The sequence below is a fragment of the Panthera pardus genome, unplaced genomic scaffold (assembly GCF_024362965.1).
Source record: "Panthera pardus isolate Hobbes unplaced genomic scaffold, ASM2436296v1 HiC_scaffold_17, whole genome shotgun sequence".
Lineage (NCBI taxonomy): Eukaryota > Metazoa > Chordata > Mammalia > Carnivora > Felidae > Panthera > Panthera pardus.
Window position 1 is genome coordinate 51977755 of NW_026526732.1, and position 14661 is coordinate 51992415.

Consider the following 14661-nt stretch of genomic DNA (forward strand, 5'->3'; position numbering starts at 1 on the left):
CAATGGGGGAGTCTCTGAAGTCTGATCAGCTAGAATAAACAAGATCAATAATCTCTGAGCAGTCATGTTTTAACATGGAAGTATGATGGTCAGGCCCAGGCATAAGAGTAGCTGGGTTTAAAATTTGACAGGTTTTAAACATTTCAGGCGTACCTTAAGTGTAGCCTGTTATTCAATAAGTTGGCCTCCCATCATCCATTGGTGGCCTTTGGTCTCTAAAACACTCTGTACCTGATATGGGATCATTACTGTCAAGGACTGGCCTATATAGTAAATTTTGAGGCTTCTTCTGCCAGGAGGGCTAGTAGAAAGAAGAATTTTGCAATTTTACATCAATAGAGGTAGTTCCTGGAACAAATATGGTTAAGGGATAAAACCATCAAGAAGCCCTCTTTGTTTGATGTCTAGCCTTAAATAACATCCTAATTACAAGGAATCGCTGGCAAATGGAAGACTTGTCTCAGGGAATAAGGGCATTCCCAAGTGCATCATATAATTCAGTCATAGGGAAAGTGGGGCCATCCATTATTTCCACAAGTCCATAGTTAACTCCACGGAGTGGGGTACACTCAGGCTTTTAAGGAGTGATTTTGTCATCCCCTCCACACAGAATTGGTCAAGGTAATAGTTAAGTTATACAATTGTTAGGGAATTCATCCTGTTTTTCCAGCTGTTTAAATAATCATATACACATGGGGTCCTGTTATTATCCCCACAGGATAATAAGCACAAAGATTGTCTATACATGAACGGTTGTGGCAATTTCTCTGAAGTTTACCTCAAGTTGTCTAGCTTAGACAAACAACAAACATTTGCAAAGACAATCAGAACTAGAATTTAACATCCACATAATTTTTCTCTCTAAAATCACCCTTATTTCCAGAGATAGCCAAATTAAGACTAATTTGGTCGTAAAACAGTTCCAATTTTAACCAACTTGGCCTGATTCTTTACATAAGGTCAGCAAGAATAGTGATATAGATCTTTTAAAATCTTGTTTTGCTGGAAACTTTTATAAGGAATCTTGATTGAACTTTTAGTATTCCCTCTAGGCCAGAAGCTGAGCCAAATATTTGCCATTAGACATGCCTACAATACCTGTAGAATTGGGTGAATCCCTCTTCCTAAAGTCCCCAAAGCATCCTGAGGTTCCTGCACCTGCCAGAAAGTGACTTTTTCTTTACTCACCTGGTAAAGCCGCTGGGAACTCTGTAAGCAAGGTATAGGGCCAGCGTTTCTAATGGACTCTGTTGGCTCCATTCCTTAGAGCTGTCTGGTCATATCTGACTCTATGCATGCCTCTCTCAAATATGACATTCCAGTCAAGGCCTTGGTAAAATAACCAATGTTTCCATTGGTGTCCTATTGCAAGGAGAACAGATTCTTATTAAACTTACATAAATAACTATGATTGCCATGGAAGAAGGAATACTTACTGAGGCCTTTTGAATTTCAGAGGGTTCAGGTAGAGAGAAAAGTTAAATGCTTCACTTTGGTCACAAATGAATAGTTTCTCCCATTTCTATAAGTCATAGATATTTTAAGAGAAGGTTTTCTTAACCTGGAAGAGCAAACATTAGAGAACCAGCAATGTTTCAAACAAGAGTCACAATACTATAATCATCTTTGGTTCATTTAGTGCCATGTTATTAATTCTTGTTCACTTTGAATGCAGCTTTTTAGTACTAGAAATTCGTACCCATTTCAGTTTTGATCTTAAAGATATCAAATACCTGTATTCATCAAAAAATAATCTTTTTATGAATCTCCTTGAAGGTAAAACTCATTTTGCAAGAGCATCAGAACAATAACTATAAATGACAAAAAAAAAAACCAGATATGGACACTGTTAACAATCTGATAGGAGAGCTCGTTATGATGCAATTGACAAGGAATCCAGTTATTTCTGTGATACATAACACTTCAGTAATTAGAATATTGAGTGATGACCTTATATCAGAACAGTAACATACCAAATAAGCCTAATTAGTCAGAGACTTAATTAGCCAGATACTTCGTTTAGGATTTAAATCTTGGGGAAGTTTGTTAAAACCTAGAAAGTTTTAACGAACATGTCTAAATAGGATTACAGCTCATCAAAGACCTGATAAAGACAAAACATAGAAACTGTTTTTTCTGGGCAAAGGAAAAACAACTTTATTTACACTTTCTTATCAAGAGCAGACCAACTTCCAAGAAAACTTTGTCTTTTTAACAGAGAGAAAGCAGACTTTCAATCTTATACCAGTGTACTTTTAAAAATCCATTCATTTCAGCCTTAGTCCTGACCATACATAAAATTTCTTTCCAAAGATTTCCCTTCACAAACCTTCTGCAACTTTCCTTTGCATTCACATTTTATCCCAAGCCATTTCTTTCCAAACAACCAGTCTCATTTAGGACAAAATTACCTTCTTTTACCTTCAACAAAAATGTATTTCCATTCCTTATATCTTTCTTACACATACAGCGTTGCTTCCCTTATTTCCATCAGTCTTAATTACATTTAGCAAAATTTTAACTCTTAGAAACCTTAGTCTCCAATGAAAACTAAGTAGTAACCAATTGTAGACTGTTACACCAGAATTCTTTAGATGGCAAACTTATGGATACTTTTAAATACACAGCATGTTTTCCAACATACCCAAATATCCTTAGTTTCTCTACAATAAGAAGTCAAAAGTGCAAACCTATGTTCAGTAACCAGTGCTTTAGCACTTTATCCTATTTGGGAAAGACCTAGATGTCCAATGAATTCAATCCCATTTATCATCCAAGCAAAACTTTAACGTTTTAGGTTGCCAAAGACTTTGAAAGCTGTCTTAGCAATTACCCATGAAAACTTTGAGACAGACAAAATTAACCATCATTCTAAGTCATCTTTTTGCTAACAAATTGCAACAGAGCTAACGTGAGCTTATTTTACCTTAGTAAACCTTGGTAGAATAAAAGTTTCGTATTTAATACTGATAACTCTAAAGACATGTCCGTTTTAATTAAACAACAAACTTAAATTAGTTTAAATACCAAATTGTGTTCTACTTAAAGTCAGTTTTTACTTGGGGCACCTGTGGGGAAATCTGAAGTGGGTGGTTCACCACCCCCCCCCCATGAAGGGGGTACCCTTTGCTTCTTGACAGTAAAGATAAAAGGAGGGGCCAATGGTGCCTGAGTCACCAGGATGGTATAGGAACCAGTTACACAGGCCGCACCCAAGGTGGTGCAGAAACAGGAGCAGGGGGAGGCAGAAGAGGTGAGGTGCTACCAGACGACAGAGAAAGAGGGTTCCTGGTTGTAAACCTGGTCAGCTTGGACAGAGGAGCAGACACCATGTTTTTTTTTCCACCAGTGTAGAAATATGCAGTCCAAGTCTGAACTTCCCTGAAGAAGACAGGGAATTTCCCTGAAACAAAGGGAGTTGAGGCAGCTGCTTGAGAATACTCCTTAATATCCCTGTCCTGAGCTAGACTAACCACAGTTGGCTCCAGTTATAGCCATTAACCCAGGAAATGAATGAGGAAGAAGCCCCCACATCTATTAGGAGGAGGAACAATGAGAGAGAGTCAGCATCCCCTTCCTTAGGGATGGCCTTTGTTTCCTTCAGCAATTTGGGTTCTATTAGCAGGAACCCTATTTAGATACTTATCATCCAGTATATCAGGGAATTTACTGGCCTGGTTAAATGAGCAAACAAGCTCTGCAAAGAGGCCCTTAGGCCAGGTGCTGATTAGAGCCATGATGGCCTGGACCTAGGGTACCTCCATCCATTTACCCTGTTTTCCTGCAAAAGAGATCTGATAGATCATACTGAAGCTATGCCTTGTTACAGGAGATCATTCCTTTCTTAAATTTTGCAATACAAACTAGTCCCAGTGGGTTAAAAGGTATTCATTCCAAGGGAAGAATCCTTGGGAACTGAAGAGAGAAGAAGGTCTATTACCAAGAAAATCCACCCTGACTCCTGGGTGGCATCCCATGTGCAGGATATGTCAGAGATTCCTGGTGTCAAAGCCACCTGGAGAGTTCCTCAAATAAAATAGCTATGATCACTGTCCTGCTGTAAAGGCCTGTAGGAGGTATGCTAGCATCCCCCTGCTTCCCCATCACATTCTAGACTGTGAAATGGGTGCCAGCATATGGACTGAGGTGCTGTGCCATGCCTTGTCTTGCCGTGCTATCTTGCCTTGCTGTGCTGTGAAGGGCATGAAGACTGGGCCTTGCCTTGCCATTCTGTGAAGGCCAGGCTGTGCCTTGTCTTGCCATGAAGAACCCACTGTTTTTAACCCATGGAAAACACTAGAAAAGTTTCACAAAGAGAAATTCCCCAATTTTGTAGTTTAAGTAGTTAGTAGAAGACATTGACAGAAAACAGTAAAGATAGAAATCCATCACAGGGTGCCTGGGTGGCTCAGTCGGTTAAGCGTCCGACTTCAGCTCAGGTCATGATCTCGGGGTTCACGAGTTGGAGCCCCGTGTCAGGCTCTGTGCTGACAGCTCAGAGCCTGGAGCCTGCTTTGGATTCTGTGTCTCCCTCTCTCTCTGCCCCTCCCCTGCTCCCACTCTGTCTCTCTCTCTCAAAAATAAACATTTTTTAAAAAGGGTTTTTTTTTTTAAAAGAAATCCATCATGGTCTAAGTGACATTCCAACACATGTAGTCTTTACAGCCGGCTTCCCTAGGAAACAGTCCCAGTTGGGTTTTAATTAAATTGGGTATTGCTCTCAGCTGGCTCCAAGTGAAGGTCTTGTGGCCAGAAGCAGCTAGACCAGGGATGTCAAGGGGATCTGGTTAGACCAATGAGAAGTCTTAAGATCAGCAAGTCAAGATCGGCAATGAGAAGTCTTAAGATCGTGCTAGTGACTTAGGTGGCTGTCCCGTGCCCAAGACAGATAGGAATAAAGGGAGGACATCAAGTTTCTGAGTCTCATTATCATTTCAGCCATGATACTAACTTTCATCCAAAATGTAGGCTTTCTCCTTCCCATAGAGTAGTAGCCACAGAGGATTGCAGCCTGAGCAATCAACATGAAAGTTTTCCAATAAGACCATACTCCCTGAAAAGCCCCTGAAATGAGAGTAAAGGAAGAGAAGAGGAAGTACTTACCCAAGTACTTGGTGCCAAGTTTGCACTGAGGCTTAGGGTCCAGATGCGAAAACCCAGGCCCCACATTGGGCACCAAAATGATGTGGAAATGTTGGGGTTTGGAGTGAATGGTCAAGAAAGAATTCTTGAGCAGTCTTTAGTTCAAAAAGGTGGTTTTATTAAAGCACAGGGACAGGACCTGTGGGTAGAAAGAGCTGCACTGGGGTTGTGATGGGTGACTGTATACTTTCAAGTTGGGAGGGGGTTACGGATAGCATAAGTCCCTAAGGAATTTAGAAGCAAGATTTTCAGGACCTTGAGCAGGCTAACTTGTTAGGAAAAGGTTATTTACTAGTGTCTAGTAAAACCTTAGTCAGGAGACCCTTCAGATGTGTATCAGGGGGCCATATGCTTGGAGGATGATGGCTAACATATATCTTGGGGAGTAGAGATAAAGGAAGTTTCCAAAGGCATTTTTATATGTTAAAGTAGCTCACAGGATCCTGGAGGTTGGGATAATGTTAAGCTAAGGTTGCCTTTTGCCCTTAGCAAAGTGTTAACATCCAGGCAGCTGAGTTCCTAGAGTAAGGTCACTCTGCCTGTCTCAAGGACTTGTCAGTGGGCTGTAGGTTGTAGGGAAATTTACTTTTTTCTTTTACCTTTGTTTCCCACATCATGTTTGGCAGCCTTTGCACACTGAGTTGGGGGACCCTGCTGATTTGTCCTTCTTTAAATCCATAGTGCCGCCTCAAGGTCATTTACATTTTTTACTCCAAGTAATAATTTTATTAGTAAGATCTTTTCCACTTTGCTCATGGAAAGAACCAGCGTTCTGAGCTTAGTTAAGGACACAGGCTCCAGCTATGCTTACCTTTAACTAGACCCCATGTTCTTATTCTATAGATGAATTCTTCCTTTTGCATAATTTTTCATATTTGCCCTTGGCACCATGAAGGTAAATGTTCCATTTAAGGTAATAACAAGACATTGAATTGAAATACATTTGTCTCTGCTTTCCGTGAAGGGCATTTTCATGTACGAACATTTTTTTTTATTCTAAATATTACCTGAAATTTATAAAACCCACTTATTGCCGCCACATCCTGCCCAGCCTGCCTTGCTTTGTCGTGTTGGCGATTGCCACTCCAGCCTCTACCTCTGAAAATTCTCTTCTCTAGAAATGACTTCTTGATCATAGCGTTGTTATTTATAATGAGAAAATTAACAGCATATCAGTATGCACTATGAATACTAATGCAGTGTGCCAAATTGATCATTCTTGTTTGCAAATCTCAGTTTTACAGAGAATAGGCAGAGTTTGTATAAAGAACAGTGGGTCAGCACAGGTTTCCCCTCTGCCTTTCTCTTGCCAGTGCGGCTCACGTCCCAAAGAAATCCAGCCAAACTTCATGCCTGCCAGAACATGTTACAGTGAGGGCACCCTGTCATTTCAAAGAAGCGAAACATATTAAGGAGCTCAAGTTAGCTGTCAGCTGCCGTGGATGGGAACCAGGGGCCTCTGAAAATGGCTCCTGTGTCCATCCTATTGTGATTAAGTCCTGAGCCGGTGATTCCCTTTTCCTTCTCCTTCCCCCAGCACTCCAGTTCTCGCCTGAATTACCAAAGCAGCGTTCAGGGATCCTCCCAGTCCCAGAGCACACTCGGCTACTCCTCCTCGTCCCAGCAAAGCGCGCAGTACCACCCGACTCACCAGGGCCACCGCTACTGACCGCCGCGGCCCAGGGCACAGACCCCAGCAATATGATGTCCGCATGGAAAGCAACCAAAAATGCAGACGATGCTGCCGTTTAAAACTCACCCACTTGGGCGGAAGACTACATACTGAGCATTTTGCAGGACGGACGGACGTCTCTTCTTTACTGACTTAAAGAAGATTTTTGTGAAGTTTCCCCGACACCCTTTCCCTGCATGTGTTCCATTGTGACTTTGATACAGCGTCTGATCTAATCCCAGCACTTAACTTCTGTAACCTTCAGCATTTTTTGGAAGGATTTCCTGGTGCACCTTTCTCATGCTGTAGCAATCACTATGATTTATCTTTTCAAAGCTCTTTTAATAGGATTTTAATGTTTTAGAAACAAGACTCCAGTGGTGTATAGTTTTCTACTTCATGAACTGATCTAGCAACACAGGTAAAAATGCACCTTTTAAAGCACTACGTTGTTTTCACAGAATATGACTGTTTTGCTCATGGAAGTCTTAAACAGAAACTGTTACTGTCCCAAAGTACTTTGCTGTTATGTTTTTATTTATCTAGTTTCAGGGAAGGTCTAAGAAAAGACACACAGTGGGACAGAGGGAACCTACAACCAAAAACAGCCTAGATCTTCGCAGTTACTATGCTTTATGCTCTGAAGAACTGAATTGTGTGGTAATTTTGACATAATCAATCATCCATATGGAACGTAGTTCCCAGAATCACCTTATTCTGAAGAGTATTCAGTAAGAATTCTAATTTAACCTTCATGTAGCTAAGTCTGCCTTGAAAAAGGGTTTCAAGAGCTTCGATGAAATACAGCCCTCTGGTGCCCCACACCAGAAAGTGGAAGAGAGTATTAACTGCACTAGGGTTTCTTTAAGGAGTAATGTTGATCAGAGGATGATGTATCGTTTACCTTTGAAGGAAAAGCTTTGAGTGTGTATTGTACATAAAGTTGGCTTCTCTAAAGAACTGTTGGTTTCTTCGCATCTGGGCCAGCTTGAGTCACTTCCTTACATAATCAAGAGTACTCAAATAGAAGCCTGCAAAATTAATTTGCAAATTAATCTGCTTTTAAAATTAAGAGCAGTGTTCTCCATTCATATTTGCATTAGACATAGAGTGACTATTTTTAAAGCATGTTAAGAATTTAGGTTTTATTCATGTTTGAAGTATGTATTATGTATGCATAATTTTGCTGTTGTTACTGAAACGTAATTCTATCAAGAATCTTTTCATTGCACTGAATGCTTTCTTCGCCCCTAGGAGAAAACTTAATAATTGTGCCTAAAAAACTATGGGCAGATAGTATACACGACTATACGAGATAAAGTGCATATTTGCATTTCCATGATCTATGAATTAGAGGCTGAGTTCTTTAGCCAGTGAAAGGACCGCCTCACCCCCCAGAGTCACAGGAAATATAGAGTCTTAGAGCTCCCATTGTAATGTAAGGGGCAAGAAATTTGTGTTCTTCTGAATGCTACTAGCAGCACCAGCCCTGTTTTAAACGTTTTCTTGAGCTAGAAGAAATAGCTGATTGTTGTATATGCAAGTTATATGCATTTTTTAAACGATTATTTGTGAACTTATCTACCTGGTAATGATACTCTGGGTCCATATACAAGTAAAGTAAGATTTTAGACAGAAGCCAGTATACATTTTGCACTATTGATGTGATACTGTAGCCAGCAAGGACCTTACTGATCTCAGCATAATAATGCTTATTAATAATAAAAGCTGTATAGTGACACTCATCAAACATTGAAGATGAAACAGTTGACATACTCCATTGGAAGGAATTTCTAGTTGTCTCTCTGATAATTCACCCCTTCCATTTTTTTTTTTGTTTGTTTTTTTTAAGGAGAAGTTAATAGCCCTCTGCGTAATGTAGCTACCTGTATATAGTTCTGTCCTGTGCCCTGAAGCCTCACTGTCCAGAGTTATTGGTCATCAGATGCTCACTGCACCCTCACCATGTGCCCAATGCCATGCTGGGTGGAAGCCACAAAGGGCAAGACATACTTCCTGTCCTTAAGGAACTTACGATCCATTCCATGACAGAAAGTTCTCTGGGGATGATAGGAATGGCTTATGAGTGTGAAGGTCCTTTTGTTTACTTCTAAACTCACTTGGATAGAGTTATTATTCCAAATTCTGCTGTGTAGTAAACTGTTACCAAGAGGTGTTCGTCCACCTCTGAGAAAGCCAGCGATGAAATAGCACAACAGGCATTACTTTAGGTTTGAAATGTTCACAGCAGCCTTTCAACAACAATGGGGTGGACCTTATAGGCAGAACGTACTCCTTAAGCGGCTGTAGGAAATTAAATGAAAGCAGAAGCCCTGTTGCTGCCCTAAGGGGGCCCTTACATTTAACAAGAGAAAAGCCCAAATAAAATATGTGCATGGACCAAAATACCATGCCCCTTGATACTTTATAAGCAACTTTAATATACAGTTCTTGTGATATGTGTTTGTATAATCACAGGACTACCCTGCTTTCCTTGCATATAGCTAATTTTATTGTCAGAACTGATAGGCAAACCGTGAGGGGATTTCATCAGTTTTTCCTAATACACAGTGTTCTCCAAGATACAGCCAGGTATCCCCCGTTCCTCTGGTCACTGTGCTCATACTGGCCCTTTTCTTCTTGTTCTTGCCTTGGAGTTGGCGATGCCCACTGGTGCCCATTACCCTTGAAATAATCGTGGTTCATGATTTCCTTTTCCCTGTAAAGGGGAACAAAGCCTTTAACATATGTATGGACCCTAAACTGGGACCTCGGGGGAGATCTGTGACGCTTTTTGACGTTAAAATTTACCTCTGTGGTCCCCAAGTGACCTCATTCCAGAAAACTTATTACTGTCATGTTCCCTGAGGATGCAGGGGGAGGGGGGCATCCCTCAGCCCATGAGAACACCCAAACCAAGAAAGGTTATTGAAAGGAAAAAAGGAGGGGCACCTGGGTGGCTTAGTCGGTTAAGCGCCCAACTTCTCACAGTTCCGTGAGTAGTTCGAGCCCCACGCCACACTCCAGACTGACAGCTCAGAGCCTGGAGCCTGCTTCAGATTCTGTCTCCCTCTCTCTCTGCCCCTTCCCCACTGGCGCTCTGTCTTTCTGTCTCTCAAAAATGAATAAACATTTAAAAAAATTAGGAAGGAAGGAATAAAAGTGAAGGTTTTCTGCCCTCCATATTCAAATCAGTTTTCGAATTAGCTTTCTGGTGAGAAGTGTGTTTGGGATAAAGGGATTCTAGAAGTTTCAGGACAGCTGAGCTCAAGGGTAAGGGAGTCTGGCAGCAGGGCTGTTAACTATGAGCTGAAGCAATCCTTGTGATGAAAGTGGATCCTGCAGTAACATACAAAAGCCAAGGACATGTATATTTTTATATCTGTGTGGTTTTAAAATTTTAGTACTTAGAACTTTGGTCTTCTGCACTACTCTTTTGCTCTTATAAACATAATTTACATGTAAGAATGGAAAGGGACAATATTTGCCTACATGTTCCCTGCCTCATCCCCAGGGAAGTAACTGCTGGTTGTATGCCTCTAAAACAATGCTGTTTTCTCTGCTAAGGGTAAAAGAAAAAAAATGTTGGATGATAAGATTTGCAGCTTAATCTGCTTTGAATAAAACCATGGAGCAGAAACTATACGATGAAGGAAGAATTCTATGAAAATTGCAAATCCTAAACTCTGTGGCGATATCTTTCTAGGGAACGGAGAAAGGCAGTGAAATGGCAGGTAGCCTAAAGGAGGCTTGAAGGACTCAGATATAAGTAATATTTTATATCAAACATAGCAGTTTAGGCCCCCGTAATCTTCAAGAGTAGTCACAGATGTCATAAAACAAAGTTCATTGTTTTAGGATTTTTTAAAAATGTGTTGTACCTAAGGCCATACTTACTCTTCTATGCTATCACTGCAAAGGAGTGATATGTATGTATTATATGAAAAAAAAAATCCTTAATGCACTGTTATCTCCTAAATATTTAGTAAATTAATACTATTTAATTTTTTTAAAGATTTGTCTGTGTAGACACTAAAAGTATTACACAAAATCTGGACTGAAGATGTCCTTTTTAACAACAATTTAAAGTACTTTTTATATATGTTATGTAGTATATACCCTTTCTAAACTGCCTAGTTTGTAATTCTCATAATTCCTACTTGTGAAGTGTACCTGTCTTTGTCTCTCTTTTCAGTCCATTTCTGCACGCACCCCTCTTTCTACGATTATAGAGATGACTGTGTATGCTTTACATTCTGCTGCGAGGTGCACGCTCAGAGCCGGCTGCGCTCCGGTGGGGCGTGTTCCGTGGGGTGCAGGAGGGCAACCGCTTTGGAGCTGAGTGTTTCCCGCTTTTGAGTTGTCCTGACATCCTTCTTGAAATGACTGTTAAAACTAAAATAAATTACATTGCATTTATTTTATATTCTTGGTTGTAATAAAATTTAATTGACTTTGTTTCTATGTGGATTTTTTTTAAGTACAGAAAAACTCCTGTTAATAAGTTGTGGCGTTAAAATTGTATCTGTGCACCTAGAAGCTTTTCAGATTACAATTGTCCTGCAGAGATGCAGTCTCCTGGTGAGTTGCAATATGTTATTTTATTCAGGATGCTTATGATGTCACAAACCACAGATGCAATGCTTACAGATACCTCAGAAGCAAAGCAATAGTTTTGAAAACACTTCTAAGGAAAACATCCTTTCTAGAAAAAAAAATGAAAATTAGAATGATGTTTTAGAAAAAACAAATAGGCAGCATTTTGTGGGTTAGAGTGGCATTGGATTTTTTTTCCCCTTTTTATAAGGACATTCTGTTTTACCTGACTGCCCCTTATGATTTACTTGATGAATCTAATACAGTTACTCCAATAGTCAAAGGCATCATGGAGTGAACTGAAGAATGTTTAAATGGCACAAACACAGAACTTCCATTTCTCTTTAAAATAGATAACAGCACCCATCCGGTTGCTTCACTGCTTGGCCTTGACCATATCTATTCAATACCGTGCTATTTATAGGGTAGAGCTTCTCTTGGAATACTATTCTTTGACCATAGCTGCCTTTCTAACCAGCCACCTGGATAAGAGAAAGTGCATGACTATATAAACTCCTTACCATTCCTAGGAAAGTAACTTTGAAAGTACAGGACTATGTATGTAGCTGACTGTAAGTTCTTTGTGGACAGGGGGCCTGGATTCCATTCCTTCTGCACTTTCAGCGCCTGTCGTGATGCCCAACACAGAGCAGACAATAGGGCAAGTCATTAACATCACTTTTGTATCTTGGCATAGAATTCCTGGGTCATTTCTTTTTTCAATTTTTTCACTTATTAATTTTCTTAAATTTACATACAAGATAGTTAACGTATAGTGCAATAATGATTTCAGGAGTAGAATTCAATGATTCATCACCTACATATAACCCCAGTGCTCATCCCAACAAGTGTCCTCCTTAATGCCCCTTGCCCAACTAGCCCATTCCCCCACCTGAAACCCCTCCAGCAACCCTCAGTTTGTTCTCTGTATTTAAGAGTCTCTTATTGTTTGTCTCCCTCCGTGTTGTTATTTTTGCTTCCCTTCTCTTATGTTCATCTGTTTGTATCTAAAATTCCACATATGAGTGAAGTCATATGATACTTGTCTTTCTCTGACTAATTTCACTTAGCATAATACACTCTAGTTCTATCCATGTTGTCACAAATGGCAAGATTTCATTATTTTTGATTACCCAGTAATACTCCATTGTATACATACACCACATCTTCTTTATCCATTCATCAGTCAATGGACATTTGGGCTCTTTTCATACTTCAGCTATTGTCTTTAGTGCTGCTATAAACATTGGGGTGCATGTGCCCCTTTGAATCAGCACTCCTATATCCTTTGGATAAATACCTAGTAGTGCAATTGCTGGGTTGTAGGATAATTCTATTTTTAGTTTTTTGAGGAACCTCCATACTGTTTTCCACAGTGGCTGCACCAGTTTGCATTCCCACTAGCAGTGCAAAAGAGTTCCCCTTTCTCCACATCCTTGCCAACACCTTTTGGTGCCTGAGCTGTTAATGTTAGCAATTCCAGGGGTGCCTGGGTGGCTCAGTCGGTTGAGCGTCCGACTTCAGCTCAGGTCATGATCTCGCAGTGCGTGAGTTCGAGCCCCGCGTGGGGCTCTGTGCTGACAGCTCAGAGCCTGGAGCCTGTTTTGGATTCTGTGTCTCCCTCTCTCTGACCCTCCCCCGTACATGCTCTGTCTCTCTCTGTCTCAAAAGTAAATAAATGTTAAAAAAAAAAATTTTTTTTTTAAATGTTAGCCATTCCAACAAGTGTGAGGTGGTATCTCAGTGTGGCTTTGATTGGTATTTCCCTGATGATGAGTGATATTGAGCATTTTCTCCTGTGTCTGTTGGCCATCTGGATGTCTTCTTCAGGGAAGTGTCTACTCATGTCTTTTGCTCATTTCTTCACTGGATTATTTGTTTTTTGGGTGTTAAGTTTAGTAAGTTCTTTGTAGATTTTGGACACTAATCCTTTATCTGATATGTCATTTGCAAATATTTTTTCCCATTCTGTCAGTTGCCTTTTAGTTTCGCTGATTGTTTCCTTCACTGTGCAGAAGCTTTTTATCTTGATGAGGTCCCAATAGTTCATTTTTGCTTTTGTTTCCCTTGCCTCCAGAGACATATGAGTAAGAAGTTGCTGCAGCCAAGATCAAAGAGGTTTTTGCCTGCTTTCTCATCTAGGATTTTGATGGCTTCCTGTCTTGTGTTTAGGTCTTTCATCCATTTTGAGTTTATTTTTGTGTATGATGTAAGAAAATGGTCCAGCTTCATTCTGCTGCATGTCACTGTCCAGTTTTCCCAGCACCATTTGCTGAAGAGACTGTCTTTATTCCATTGGATATTCTTTCCTGCTTTGTCAGAGATTAGTTGGCCATACGTTTGTGGGTCCATTTCTGAGTTCTCTATTTTGTTCCATTGATCTGAGTGTTCTTGTGCCAGTACCATACTGTCTTGATTACAGCTTTGTGATACATCTTGAAGTCTGGGATTGTGATGCCTCTGGCTTTGGTTTTCTTTTTCAGGATTGCTTTGGCTATTCGGGTTCTTTTCTGGTTCCATACAAATTTTAGGACTGTTTGTTCTAGATCTGAAGAATGCTGGATCATTTTAAATGGTGGGAATTTTAAAGCCTCAAATAGCATCAATCTGTTTTGCAGGCAGTAGAAAGCCAGCTTGGACCAGCAAAAGCCTAACAAGAACATTTGTTCATTTGTTCTAAATGAGAGAATATAAGGGTAAGAAATGAAAATACTGAGTTAATTATTTTTCGGGTGTGGAGTTAGGTGAGTTCTTTACAAATTTTGGATGCTAGCCCTTTGTCCAATATATCATTTGCAAATATCTTTTCCCATTCTGTCAGTTGCCTTTTAGTTTTGTTGATTGTTTCCTTTGCAGTGCAGAAGCTTTATATCTTCATGAGGTCCCAATAGTTCATTTTTGCTTTTAATTCCCTTGCCTTTGGAGATGTGTCAAGTAAGAAAAACAAATAATCCAGTGAAGAATTGGGCAGAAGACATGAATAGACACTTCTCTAAAGAAGACATTCAGATGGCCAACAGGCACATGAAAAGATACTCAACGTCACTCCTTATCAGTGAGATATCACCTCACGCCAGTCAGAGCGGCTAAAATGAACAAATCAGGAGACTACAGATGCTGCAGAGGATGTGGAGAAATGGGAACCCTCTTGCACTGTTGGTGGGAATGCAAACTGGTGCAGCCGCTCTGGAAAACAGTGTGGAGGTTCCTCAAAAAATTAAAAATAGATCTATCCTATGACGCAGCAATAG

The 14661-nt window shown here is 40.2% G+C and overlaps 1 protein-coding gene across 9 annotated transcripts in view; it reads left to right on the forward strand.

Annotated features, from left to right (window-relative positions):
- Positions 1-11272, forward strand: part of CDK19 (cyclin dependent kinase 19) — a 191823-nt gene extending 180551 nt beyond the window's left edge. For all 9 annotated transcript variants that reach the window (XM_019443090.2, XM_019443091.2, XM_019443092.2 and 6 more), the window contains one exon: positions 6680-11272. In XM_019443090.2, the coding sequence (XP_019298635.1) occupies positions 6680-6811 (132 nt within the window). In that variant the 3' untranslated portion in view covers positions 6812-11272. The remainder of the gene's footprint in view (positions 1-6679) is intronic.
- The last annotated feature ends 3389 nt before the right edge of the window (positions 11273-14661 follow it).